Source organism: Capra hircus, chromosome 19 (genome assembly GCF_001704415.2).
Source record: "Capra hircus breed San Clemente chromosome 19, ASM170441v1, whole genome shotgun sequence".
Classification (NCBI taxonomy): Eukaryota; Metazoa; Chordata; class Mammalia; order Artiodactyla; family Bovidae; genus Capra; species Capra hircus.
In genome coordinates this window covers 55,688,651-55,702,615 of record NC_030826.1, presented here as the reverse complement: position 1 = coordinate 55,702,615, position 13,965 = coordinate 55,688,651, and the positions used below count along the sequence as shown (strand labels likewise).

General features: G+C 55.7%; 1 protein-coding gene across 1 annotated transcript; it reads left to right on the top strand.

Annotated features, from left to right (window-relative positions):
• OTOP3 (otopetrin 3) lies at nt 7,031–13,929 on the top strand. The gene is made up of 6 exons (XM_018063844.1): nt 7,031–7,595; nt 7,711–7,847; nt 8,773–8,831; nt 9,106–9,224; nt 11,264–12,078; nt 13,231–13,929. Exons 1-6 carry the CDS (start codon nt 7,109–7,111, stop codon nt 13,399–13,401), a joined length of 1,788 nt encoding a protein of 595 aa, XP_017919333.1. The 5' UTR covers nt 7,031–7,108; the 3' UTR covers nt 13,402–13,929.

Genomic DNA, 13,965 nt, shown 5'->3' with positions numbered 1-13,965 from the left:
GCTCACCTCTAAGATGATTGCAGGAGGGGGGTCTTGGGGTCAAAGCTGCAAGGACCCCTGGAGAGGTTGAGGTCTCAGGCTTCTCTGTGGGCAAGCCAAGTCTGAGTTACAGACTAGTACCTGGGTGGCTGGGAGCGGCTGGGTGGAGTCCCCAGGCTTCCACCTCCCTCTTAGCTTTATCCTCAAGTGACATAGACATTTTTTAAATGTGTTCCATGACACGTGAAAGGTTGGGAAGGACTGACTAATCCAACTGCCAGAAACCTGAGGCCCAGAAGTATAGTGACTTGCCCACAGTCCCACAGCAAAAGGAAGCCAGCACTTTTCTACTAAGAATAATAATTTTCAAACTTTTTTTTCAAGCATCAGAGCATTTGTTTTCTCTCAAATAAAACATTTCAGGGTCTCACATTTACAACACACGCTGATATAACCCAGTTTATAACCTGGCAGTTCTAGCTTAACAGGTGTTGGGTGGCACAGCCCACCCCATCAGGGCCTCCGGTCACCCACCACCTGCCCCTCCCTGTGGTCCCCGAGGCGCCTCTCCAAAGCCCTCTAGCTTCTACTCTATAAAAGATATAGAGATGGGGGTGACTGTGAAGTGGGGACACCCGGGTGGGGCAGAGGACTTGCAATCTCATTGTTCTCCCAGCCCTTTGACCCTCTCTGGAAGCCCCCCAGTAAAATGATTTGATCCCAAAAAGGAGGGAGGGGGAGATAGAGAAGGAGAGATTGAGAAAGTCAGAGATGGCAAAGGAGGCGCCAGCAGCTAGCGGAGTCAGAAGGGGGACAGGTTGGGATGGGGCCTGGGGTGGGAGGAGAGGGCATTTAGAGGGGAGAGTGGGAGCAACAGGGTCGGGCGCACAGGGGACTTTGGAGAGAAACCTGCCAGGACTCTGCCAGCAGGACTAGGTGGGCAGGACGCCAGGCTCCAGGGAGAGCTGAGGAGGGCCAGAGGGGGCGCCCCTTGCCCCGCCCCCTGCCCTGTCGGAACCAGGTCTCTTCCGCCCCAAGTTCACGTTTGACTTAGGGGGAGAGAGGGTGCGGCAAGGCTGGTGCTAGGTGGGGTACGGGGAGGTGGGGGGGCGGAGCGACCCCAGATCTATGGAGGACGGCTCGTTCCCTGCTGGGCCACCAGAGGAAAGTGTGGCCTGAACCCCGAAAGGCCTCTACTTTGGCCTAAGGACATTGCACCCCACCCCACCCCTGCGCCGCGTGTCTGCACGGCCTTCGGCCCCGCCCTCCGGTCCAGCCGCCTCGCTATTGGCTGAGCCGTCCGGGGAGCCCCCGGCAGGGTAATTAATGAAGGATTAATGAGAGCCCCAAAGTCAACAGAAAAATCAATGGGCCGCGGAGCCGGAGAGGCAGCAGCTGCGCAGTCCCGCGAGGGCAGGGCGTCGGGGGCCTCGGTCCCCGCGCGGGGGCCTCATCTGGACAGACAGGAGCCAGCCGGCGGCGATGCCTGCCCAGGCCTCAGGTAAGGCTTCCCCGCGGCGCCGTTAGGGCCTGGAGCGCCCTCGCACTCCTGCAGGAGCATTCCAGGTGAGCCCACCCTCGACACACACCTACTGCGCTCCCAAAGTGAGGTTCAGAGACCGGGGGCTGCAAGCACTGGGGCGGGAGGGAAGCCAACCCCTGGGGACCTGAACTTCAGCCCCTCTCTGATCGCCACCCCAACCTCAGCTCCGCGCCCCATCTCCTTTTCCCTGGCTGGGGGCGCACAGAGCTCGCCTTGCCATAGCCGCGTCCGAGCGCGCACAGCCGAAGCCGGGAGGAAGAGAAACGTCCGGACGGCTGAGGTTGCCCGGACGCCCAGTCCGAGGCAGACGTGTGGCGACCGTCCTAGGCCTCGCAGTCCCTCGAGTGGCTCTGAAAGAAATGCCGAAGCTCCCCGGCCGGTGCTCAGCAGCCTCCTTCGGAACTGGCCGGGCGCCGCGCCCCGACGGCTCCGCAGCTTTCATCACTGCCTCTAATCAAGACCCACAAACCAGTTTGGTGTCTGGGCCCTCCTTCGGACTGGCGTCGCGCCGAAGGGCGTGTCAGAGAGTGGTGGATTTCTCTTTGTCAGTCTGGGCGCCCTCACCCACTTCCCGCGACCCCAGCTTGCCCACCCCAGCACCCTCTCCGGGGGAAGGATCCTCTCCACCACTTTGAGGGCTCCCTCTAGCTGCCGATGCAGGGTTGGCCCCTGGGGATGGGGGCGGGGAAGATAGTCAAGGCGAGGACCCCTAGAGGATAGGACTTCCTCCTCCAGCGTCCTGTCTAGGTCTGCAGTCCAATCAAAACTGCCCCCCCCCACCCCCGCAAATTCACCAATAACCTTGGCCCTTGGGGCTCCTCTCAGACTGGACAGAACAGGGAGGAAGTGCATAAATAGTTTAACACTCAGATCACTCTGTGTGCCAGGCATGGCTCTATAGGTATGTGCGTGTGTTAAATCATTTACTTTTGAGGGAACTCCACCAGGTAGGTATCATGCATTAATTCCTTCGTTTACCGGTTCAAGAAATCTTTATTGAACATCTACTGTGTAGCAGGTACTATTCCATAGTTGTGCATGTGTGCAGATGAGGAAACCGAAGAGAAACGCCCGGAATGACAAGGGAAACAGAGATTCTAGGGAGCTTGTCCAAGATCACCCTGGTAGTTAGTGCCAGATTCTGGCATTAGGCGGTCCTCCAGCCTCGGTGCAGATTCTGGGAAGGCGAGATGGGGCAGTCAGGTTTGGGAGGAAAGGAGCAAGGAGTTGTCCCTGTGAGCTTCAGGCTTGCTCAACCTGGGCGGGGAAGTCTTAGGGGAAAAGATAAAGATCTTCTGGAAAGTCAAGGGTCTGATGCCTTCGGGTCTCTGTCCACGGCTCTGGTGCTGAAAGTTCCCCAGAAAATGCCAGAGGCAGTCAGCAAACATTGGTTCAGTGTCCTGCCTGTAACAAATTTAGGGGTAGGGCAGGGTCTGAGATAAGCAGGACCTGGTCTCTGCCCACCAGGCACACCCGGAGCAGTACATACCCACTCTCGATAGACGCTTAGGCAAAAGAAGAAGTCTTCCCAGGAGAGGTGCTTAAGCTGGATGGTGACAGTGGGCAAGAGTGATTAGGGGAGGACAGCACAAGAGATGAAAGGAACAGCAGGCTGGAGGAGTGATGGCGGGGGGAGACGGCAGGAGAAACGGGGAGTCCTCTGGCTGGGCCTGTGGTGGGCATGTGCCTGGGGTGTGAGAAGGGGGCTGGACAAGGAGGAGGGTGAACTGGAGCAGGAAAGACAAGGACTGGGAAAAGGATAGGAAATCACTGGTGGAATCTTTAAAAGAGCACCAAGTTTTGTTATTCTATTTGCCCCAGAAGAGGACCTTAGGAGGTATAAATATTGGGCAGCTTGCACATGGGAGAGTGGGGGCCTGAAGCGGCTGCATTTCATTTATTATTTTAATTTTGACTGTGCGGGCTCCTCGTTATGGTGTGTGGGGGCTTCTCTAGTTTAGCTCATGGGCTTATTTGCCGCTCAGCCTGTAGACACTTGAGCTTCCCTGGTGGCTCAGGTGGTAAAGAATCTGCCTGCAATGCAGGAGACCTGAGTTCAGTCCTTGGGTTGGGAATATCCCCTGGAGAAGGGAATGGCTACCCACTCTAGTTGTTGATGGACAAGGAAGCCTGGTGTGCTGCAGTCCATGGGGTTTCAAAGAGTCAGACACGACTGAGTGACTGAATTGAATTGACCCACTCTACAGTTCTTGCCTGGAGAATTCCATAGACAGCAGAGTCTAGCAGGCTATAGTCCAGGGATCGCGAAGAGTCAGACATAACTGAGCTACTAGCACTGTGGGGTCTTAGCTCCCCAACCACAAACCAACCTTGCACCCCCTGCGTTAGAAGGTAGGTTCTTAACCACTGGACCACCGGGGAAGTACTGAGGCTGCATATGAAAGCCAAATATGCTGAGGGTCTTCTGCTGGTTCCATAGAGGGAGAGTCTAAAGCTCAGAGTCCAAAGAGAGAGACAGAGCAGAGCACAGCTAATTAAAACAGAGTATGACCAAAGATGCTCCAGCCTCAAGCGTGGGTGCAGGGCAGGTATCTAGAGGGACCCCCTAGTCCAGCCTTAGATGAGGGGGTTCAGGGGAGGATTCCTTGAACCAGTGTGACTCCACTGAGTCCTGAAGGACACCCTGCAGCTTAGCCAAAGGGTGAGGGGGTGGGTATGATGGGTAAAGGGTGGGGTGTGGGAAAGACAGGGAGGTGAACAAAAGCAGAGGATTCTAGGAACTAGGCAACAGGATGGCACAGCCCATGGGCAAGGGGGAGGGTCTGAGAATAGTGCTGGAGAGGGCAGTCAAGGCCAGACCAGGAAGCAACAGCAGCTGCCCTCCCTTGACCACTTTGCACAGTCCAAGCCCATGCTAAACATATGCTGCCTCATTTCTTTTCTTTTTAATTTATTTTTTTTAATTTATTTTTTAAATTTTAAAATCTTTAATTCTTACATGCGTTCCCAAACATGAACCCCCCTCCCACTCCCCCCCCATAACATCTCTCCGGGTCATCCCCATGCACCAGCCCCAAGCATGCTGTATCCTGCGTCAGACATAGACTGGCGATTCAATTCTTACATGATAGTATACATGTTAGAATGCCATTCTCCCAAATCATCCCACCCTCTCCCTTTTCTTTTTAATTTAAAATATTAGTTTATTTGGCTGCACTGAGATTCTTAGCTGCAGCATGTGGGATCTATTCATAATTCCCTGACCAGGGATCGAACCCGAGCTCCCTGCGTTGCGAGCATGGGCTCTTAGCCACGGGACTGCCAGAGACTGCCCCCGGCTTCATTTTGAAAGGCTGTGAAGGCCACGCTAGGTAGTATGGCCTCTACACTGAGAGCAGTTGGTTGCCTTTGCAGCGATCACAGTAGGGGAGAGACACAGTGGGTAGGGAGACTAGTTTAGGAGGGAGCCATGAACCAGGGTAGTGGTTGAGGTCAAGAAAATCTCAGAGCTGTCTGTGAGCTGGAATACACAGGGGCGAGGGGACAGGTGAGGAGGACACGTGGTTCCTTCTGGGAGATGTAGGGATAGCGATGCTTCTCTGAGACAGTGAATTAGAAATCAGGCCTCTGGCAGCCTGGAGAATGGGGATGGTGAGTGCTTAGGACCCTGAGCCCAAAGCACCAGGAACGCAGGGTAGCAGCAGGTAGAGCGCCTGGCATGGGAGGGGCGGGGAAGGAGGTTTCTCACCAGGACAGCAGCTGCGACCAGTGGGGCATCCCCGCTCTCCAGTGCAGCTCTACGTGAACCCAAAGGGCCCATGGGGGGAGGGTGCTAGACTTCAGGAAGGGGCCCTGAGCTGGGTATGGGGGTGACCCAGGATCTGGGTCAAGCAAGGGGGGACTAAGGGGTTTGCTGTTGCTCTTTAGTCCCTCATCACGTCACACTCTTTTACAGCCCCGTGGACTGTAGCCCGCCAGGCTCCTCTGTCCATGGGATTTCCCAGGCAAGAATACAGGAGTGGGTTGCCATTTCCTTCTCCGGGGATCTTCCCGACCCAGGGATTGAACTCGTATCTCCTACATTGGCAGGCAGATTCTTTACCACTGAGCTACCTGGGAAGCCCAACAAAGGGAGCAGGCCCAAGTGAAAGCTTGGGGAAGCTGAGGAAGTAGCAGGAGACACTCAGGGAAAGAGAAGAGTCAGGGATGGAATTCCCCGCGTTGAGCTGTGCACTCCTGAGACATTGAGGCCTCCAGGAAGGGTACAGATGGAATTCAGTTCTATCAAAGTCAAGGGCATGAGAATTCCCTGGTCATCCAGTGGTTAGGACTCTGTGCTTTCACTGCCGAGAGCACAGGTTCAATCCCTGATTGGGGAACTAAAATCCCACAAGCCTCACAGCAAGGCCAAAAAAAAAAAAAAAAAAAAAGAGAGAGAGTCAAGGGCCATAGCATTTGTGCTGATCCCAGGATGTCCCGTGCTCATGGTAGGCACTGCAAATCAGTGTCAGAACTTTTTTCCTTACACCTTCAATGTGCTTTAAAATTAATTTTAGGAAATAAAATAAAAACTTTAGGACTTCCCTGGCAGTCCAGTGGTTAGGACTCTGTGCTTTCACTGCAGACGGCACAGGTTTGACCCCTGGCTGGGGAACTAGGATCCCATATGCAGCACAGCATAGTCAAAAAATAATAATAATAACTTTACAAAAGTAATGTTTAAAAAAAAAAAAAGCAAAAAACTAGAACATTAGCCACTCCTCCCAGTGTCCGTGTTTTCCTCCTTTCCCCAGAAGCAACTCCTATCATGAACTCGATGGGTGTCTTCTAGAGCTTTTCAAAGTAATTTTATATACAACCATTTTGTTGTTGTTCAGTTGTAAGTCGTGCCCAACTCTTTGTGACCCCATGGACCCTTCAGGCTCCTCTATCCATGAGGCTCTCCAGGCAAGAATACTGGAGTGGGTTGCCATTTCCTTCTCCATATAGCACCCATGCTGCTGCTGCTGCTAAGTCGCTTCAGTCATGTCTGACTCTGTGCGACCCCATAGACGGCAGCCCACCAGGCTCCCCCGTCCCTGGGATTCTCCAGGCAAGAACACTGGAGTGGGTATATAGCACCCATTACAGAGCATTATTTCAGATACAGCATTCTTTCCTGAGGATGGGAAAGCCCAAGCGCACACTCGGCCGCGGGATCCTTCTCAGCACAGCACCCTAGGCAACCACGACCCAACTGATCAGTCAGAATGAGAGAGGACACCGACTTTGCTCTCCCTGACTTAAGGAGTGAAACTCCTTCCAGAAGACAGGGCACGCACAGCCTTTCAGGGTGAAAAGTCACAGCCTTGGAAACAGCCAGTGGCCAAGCACTGTGCAGATGCCCTTGGCTCCCTTGCTGGACGCCACTATTCCACCTAAGATCAAACACTGAGGCAGGAGGACAGGGGTGGGGTGGGAGAGAAGTGGTCCTCAAGCCCCTTTAGATAACCCCTAACTTTATGTGGAACACAGAGGCCTGGTCTCTTTGAACCTTCTCTGGTCCTGTAAGGTAGATGGGGTAGCTGCTATGATTTCCAATGTCCCGATCAGAGAGGTTGCTTGGCTTCCCTAGGTCACACAGCAATGAGAGGCAAGAGTGGAATGGAGCCCAGGACAGCTCGGCAGCCAACAAGAACCCTGTCTCCCTCCCCAGCCCCTACTGAGGCTCCACCCATGGCCACTCCAGAGGCTCAGGCGACTGGAGAGGCTCCGGCCAAGGAGAACCAAGTGGCCTTGGGGTCCGAGTGGACCAGGGCCCCTGCCTCGCCGGTCCAGAGATCCTGGCTGGCAAGGCACTTCTCGCTGCTGCTGCGGCGGGACCCGCAGGCCCAGAAGGCCGGGCAGCTCTTCTCGGGGCTCCTGGCGCTCAACGCGGTGCTCCTGGGCGGAGCCTTCATCTGCAGCATGGTCTTCAACAACGTGGCCGTCACGCTGGGGGACGTGTGGATCCTGCTGGCCGCGCTGAAGGTCCTGTCCGCCCTCTGGCTCCTCTACTACACCGCGGGGACCACCCGGCGGCCGCACGCCGTGCTCCACCGGGACCCGCATGCGGGGCCCGTGTGGGTGCGGGGTGAGTGTCCGGGCACCCGGAGCGGGGGTGGGGGATGGAGGTGGGTGCAGAGGCCGGGGGAGGGACAGTCCCCGCTCCGGGAGGTGCCAATGGCCCCCACCCGCCGCCCGGCCAGGTTCCCTGGTGCTCTTCGGCAGCTGCACCGTCTGCCTCAACGTCTTCCGAGTGGGCTACGACGTGAGCCACATCCGCTGCAAGTCGCAGCTGGAGCTGGTCTTCCCCGCCATCGAGGTCATCTTCATCAGCGTCCAGGTGACTGGCCTCGCCCACCCCCACTCTGCACCCTATGCCTAGAAACAGCCACATCAGCAAACCTCCGCCCAGAGGAGGTGCCCACACACACCACGCCCACCCGCCACCCCGACATGCCCCCTGTGCCCACACCCGCGCCACCCGCGAGTATCAGCATCAGCGCTGCTCACGGAGTCTCTGAAACGCAGACACCTATTGATACATCTGCCAGTACATACCTAAATCTACACCCCCACCTGGATATACAGAGCTTTTTTTTTTTAAATACAATTTATTTTTTATTTGGTTGTGTGGCATGTGGGATCTTAGTTCCCTGACCACAGAGGGAACTGGTGCCCACTGCAGTGAAAGTAGAGTCTTAACCACCGGACCAAAGGGAAGTCCACAGAGCTACTCTTCTTTTCTTTAATAATCTTATTTGTTTTGGCTGTGCGGGTCTTCGTTACTGCAGGGGCTTTCCTCAGCTACAGAGAGCAGGGGCTACTCTCCGGCTGCGGTGGGCGGGCTTCTCTTGTGGGGCACAGACTCTAGGGCACGTGGGCATCAGTAGTTGCAGCTCCCGGGCTCTAGAGCGCAGTCTCAGGAGCTGGGGTGCACCAGCTTAGCTGCTCCAGACATGTGGGATCTGCCCAGATCAGGGATTAAAATCAGAGTCTCCTGCCCTGGCAGGCAGATTCTTTACCACTGAGCCACCAGGGAGGCCCAGGCGTGGCCCATTTTAGAGACAAGGAGACTGAGGCTCAGAGATGTTTTGCCGCTGGTCCAAGACCACACAGTAAGGAAACAGTGGAGCCAGGAATCCAGGCCAGGTGTCCTCACCGTCTCTTCCACTGTAAATACACATGAGCCCCTGGCACACACACACCATGAACCCACCACCCACCTCCACCCCAACCCTCCGGGCTCAGAGCCTGTTCTCTTTCAGACCTGGGTGCTCTGGAAACACTGTAAGGACTGCGTTCAGATCCAGACCAACTTCACTAGGTGAGATGTGGGCCCCTTCTCGCCTTGCAATAACTCCTGGGACACCCCCGTCCCCCACCCACGCCAGCCCTCCACAGCTTCCCTGGGAAGGGTGGCCCTGGGACTATGGATTGGTTGGGTCCCGGGGAGCCCCTAGGGCCACCCCTCCTGAAGTTCTAACGGCAGGTAGGATCTGGCTTTGGGTGAGAGCAGTCCCCCCAAAGGCAGTGATGGTGAAGCGCGGCACCCACGGCGCTGGCCAGGCTGTGTGGGCAGAGTGTAGCACCTCCTCCAGGTGTGGCCTGATGCTGACGCTGGCCACGAATCTGCTGCTGTGGCTTCTGGCTGTCTCCAACGACTCCATGCACCATGAGATCGAGGCTGAGCTCAGCGCCCTCATGAAAAAGCTCTCAGGTAAGAGGAGACGGCGACCCCCCCATCTCTGAATGTGCGCACACACACATGCATACATCACGTTTCCGCAAACAGGTGAGGCTCAGTGACTCTGTACAGTTGGGAGCAAGCTCTAGAGTCCAGATCAAGACTCAACAAAAACACTGTTGCCAGGGGTACTGACTTTTGCCTGCATTCTGGGCCTGCCCCACCAGGTTCTAATGCTCCACAAGCCCTCTCCGGGCACCATCTGGGTATCACTGAGCTAGCCACTAATCCACCAATAAGTCCAGGTACTCCCTACATCCCTGGTATCTTCATTTTACTTGCAAGAAACTGTGAAGCCTTTACAACTGAAAGGAATGTCTTCCCAACACACTTGTAGGCACCTGGACATATCAGATATCAGGAGGAACAGAATGTTTCTGGGCAGAAAGAACCCCCTGGATTCTCCCATGTACGCAGTACCCCACCTATACAGGGTGCAGTTAGAGGCCATGTCCTACATGGGAAGGAACATTGCTGTCTGTGGGATTCAGCCACACCTGTGTGTATACAACCCCCCCTCCCAGGTGCCATCACCATGTTGACTTGTGTACAGCCACACCTTCTCAGCACACTCATTCACTCACACACCCATTGCATAAATCTTGGCACACCTGGATACTGTGGCATTCTTTATGCTCCAGATCCATTCCTCAGAAGAGCTATGCAAAGAGAATTTTTGGCAAGTGACATCACACGTTTTTTTATTATTAAAGAATTCAGACATCTAGATGAGTAGAACAGGACATACCCATAACCTAGATGTAATCATTTTTAACACTTTGCCATATTTATTCCAATATTTTTGGTGAGTTACTTATCTTATAGAAATCCTGTCATTTCATCTCAAAACATTTCAGTATGCAAGCCTTTAAAATAATATATTTCCCTACATTAGCAAAATGCTATTATAATCACTAACTTCCTTAACATCATCCCCATCCCCATTTATATGGATAAATCTATATTTGACTTTGTCCAATCAGCCTAAGAAATGTCATTTACAGATGGTTTGTTCAAACATGCAATACAGTTGGTGGCTCAGTTAAGTCTCTTTTTCCCTAATGACATTGAGGTTGGTCAGGTTGCTTCCTCGTGGTGGCATTTGACTTGTTCCCCTCTTCCCTGCTTTTCCTAGAAATGGGAAGTGTGGACTGAAGTGTTGATTAGATTCAGGGGGAGCATTCTGGACACCAGCATTCCGCCGGGGATGCTGTGTCTTTGCAGGGCACCTCATCACAGGCAAGATGTCTGATCACCCCACGGTGGATGCTGTTGACCAAGCAGGTGTAGCAGCCAGAGCATCTCAGTGCAAAGTTACAGATTTCCCCTCGTGCTCAGCAAGTCATCTGTAGAGCTCTGGCCCTGAAGACATCACATGTCAAATGCTTTATCTAAGCTTGGCCCCTGAGGTCTAGAATCCTTTTGTCAAGAAATGATCATCCTGGGGACTCCCCTGGAGGCCCACTGGTTAAGACTCCATGCTTCCCCTGCGGGGGGCACGGGGTTCGATCCCTGGTTGGGGAGTTAAGGTTCCACACACAAAAAAATAGAAATGAGCACCCTGTTATTTCTGCTGTGTGTGTGTGTGTGTTTTGTCGCGCTGGGCCTCTGTTGCTCTGTGAGGGCTTTCTCTGGTCGCTGCGAGTGCGGGTTACTCCTCATCGTGGTGTGCGGGTGTCTCCTTGCAGTGGCTTCTCTTGTGGCACACGCAGGCTCAGTAGCTGTGGTGCATGACCTTAGCCGTTCCGAGGCACGTGGAATCTCCCCGTACCAGGGACTGAACCTGTGTCCCCTGCATTGGCAAGCAGATTCTTACGTGCAGCGCCACCACCCATTCTGTGATTTCTGACTTCCCTCTCTGGGCCTCAGTTTCCACGTCTGTAAAATGGGTGGCTGGGTCTCTTCCACCTCGGCCACACTCCAGGAGGTGAACAGGATTGATTCGTGCCTCTGGTTTCCCCCGAGCAAGGCCCACCTGAACCTCTGTCCCTTCCCGCCCTGCCCCCTCCCAGGCAACGGCACCAACACCTGTATGTGCCTCAACGTCACCATGTGCGAGGTCTTCCAGAAGGGCTACCTGATGCTCTACCCCTTCAGCACCGAGTACTGCCTCATCTGCTGCGCCGTGCTCTTCGTCATGTGGAGGAACGTGGGCCGCCGCCTGGCACCTGCCGCAGGCGCCCCTCCCGGCGCCCCCTCCTTCCACCTGCATGGGGCCATCTTCGGGCCGCTGCTGGGCCTGCTGGTGCTGGTGGGAGGCGTGTGCGTCTTTGTGCTCTTCCAGATCCAAGCAAGTGGCCCAGCCATCGCACGTGAGTACTTCACTGTCTACTATGCCTTCTACGTGGCCGCGCTGCCCGCTATGAGCCTGGCGTGCCTGGCTGGCACGGCCATCCACGGGCTGGAGGAGCGAGAGCTGGACACGCTCAAGAACCCCACCCGCAGCCTGGACGTGGTGCTACTGCTGGGTGCGGCGCTGGGCCAGATGGGCATCTCCTACTTCTCCATCGTGGCCATTGTGGCCACCCGTCCCCACCAGCCGCTCAACTGCCTCATCCTGGCCTACTCGCTACTACTCATCCTCCAGCATATGGCCCAGAACCTGTTCATCATCGAGGGCCTGCACCGCCGCCCGCTCTGGGAGGTGACTCCCGAGAGCCTGGCCGGGAAGTGGGAGGCCGAGCCGCCCCGCAGGGGCTCCCTGCTGGAGCTGGGCCAGGACCTGCGGCAGGCCTCGCTGGCCTACATCCACTCCTACAGCCACCTCAACTGGAAGCGGCGAGCCCTCAAGGAGATCTCCCTCTTCCTCATCCTCTGCAATATCACAGTGAGTGCTGGGGCGGGGAGACGTGGGGGTGGAGCTGGTGAGACAGCCCCAGAGAGCCTCATTCAGGAAGGAACGGATCAAGGTGCATTCATTGCACGTTGACAGTCCCCAGGGCGACTGGCTTGTCCTTTGATTGCCAAGGACACAGGCCTCTTTCCAACGAGCTCGATGCTGCTTGAGAGTGGTAGCTGGCATGGATGAAGGTGCCAAGCCTGTAGCTAAGTACTCTTTATAAACATGTATGTAGGATTTATCCCCAGGGGAGCTTACTGCTTAGTTGGGGACACACAGCGGGACCAGTAAGAGTTATCAAATATTTAATCGTCCCCTGAATTTAGTCAAAGGAAGAGATCAGAAAGTGCCTGTATTTCTACAGAAGCTCTAGGGGGAAGGTCTTAACAGTAATACTCCATACCTGGTGGCTGCTAAGTCTCAAATCCACCTTTCCCTGCACCTCGCTGAATCGTCACCCTAACACGTGAAGCAGGCGCTATTGCTGACCCCATTTAACAGATGAGCAGACTGAGGCTTAGGCTGTTTGACCTGCCCATATTCCCAGAGTCTCCAAGGGGCAGTCCCGGGACGACTCCAGGTTGTTTGAGCCCATGCTGCTACTGGCTGTGCTGGCAACACCTCCGATGGCAAAACCTCTGGTCCAGGCAGAGCATAAGTAACAAATTGGCCCTAAAGGGAGGTAGGAGCTCAAAGAAGAAAATGTGGACCCAAGTGTCCGAGGAAGGCTTCGTGAAAGTTTGGTCTGGGCCTTGAGAAATGAGCAGAATTTGGAAGGGAGGCAGGGTCGGAGTGGAGTGGGCAGAGAGTCGTGACAGCGGAAGAATGGACCCAGAGCAGAAAAGGGGGATGGAGATCGAGGCCAAGGGGATCCCCACTTGATGGAGCAGGTTGTCCCGTGGGAGTGGCAGCCAAGGGTCTCAGCTGGAACTCAGGCTGGCTAGCCCCAGGCAAGCTGAGGAGGGGGCTCAAGGCCTTGAGGGGGAGGGAGATATAAGGGCAGAGGGGCTGGCTCTGACATCCTGAGGAGGAGGAGGCGTGGAGGGGGCGCAGGTTCGGGAGGCCTGCTTCCCCTGAGCCGAGGGCCGTGGGGGATGGGAGAGCCCCCTGCCTCACTCAGCACCCTCCTCTCCTTCCCAGCTCTGGATGATGCCTGCTTTCGGCATCCACCCGGAGTTTGAGAACGGGCTGGAAAAGGACTTCTATGGCTACCGGACATGGTTCACCATCGTCAACTTTGGCCTGCCTCTGGGGGTCTTCTACCGCATGCATTCTGTGGGGGGGTTGGTGGAGGTCTACCTGGGGGCCTGAGGGTGCCCAAGGAACCCATGCCCTGCAGACCCCCACAGTGCCAGGGCCAGGGCGAATGTCACCCAGATGCCCCATTCCAGGGGCACCTAGACCAGCCTGGCATCCCCAAAGCCTGCTCTGCCCTGGAACCTCACTGGGGCACAGTGTCACTGTCTCCAGGCCCAGACCAAGGGCCGGGCCTGGACACTGAGCTGCTAAAGCCCACACCCAGGACGGAGCACGCGCCTGGCCCCTGCTCCCCACCGCAGTCAGCGCAGCCCAGGAGGAAGCCCTCCCTCGCAGCTACCCTCTGGGACAGCCCTGCGCTGGGAGTTTGGGAAGGCACAGCCCCTCCCCAGCCAGGCCTGGGGGCTCGGCCTCCTGCCTGGCCCAAGCTCGGCCCAGGACATCTGGAAGCTCGCAGCCCAGCAGGCCGCACTGCCCTTGTCTCCCCACACGCCCTGCCTCCTAATGAGCTCCTTAATTAGCTGCCAGGCAGGGTTCAACAGCCCTCTCTCCCGCTGCCATAAACCCTGTTTGTTTGATCGATTCCATTCGGGCTTCGTGGCATTTGTTCCCGGGGAC

Excerpts from the sequence above, each read along its gene's own strand:
- OTOP3 (XM_018063844.1), top strand. The coding sequence starts at position 7,109 with ATGAGAGGCAAGAGTGGAATGGAGCCCAGGACAGCTCGGCAGCCAACA. Across the intron at positions 7,848-8,772 it reads TCATCTTCATCAGCGTCCAG|ACCTGGGTGCTCTGGAAACA; the intron begins GTGACTGGCCTC and ends GTTCTCTTTCAG. Across the intron at positions 9,225-11,263 it reads CCTCATGAAAAAGCTCTCAG|GCAACGGCACCAACACCTGT; the intron begins GTAAGAGGAGAC and ends GCCCCCTCCCAG.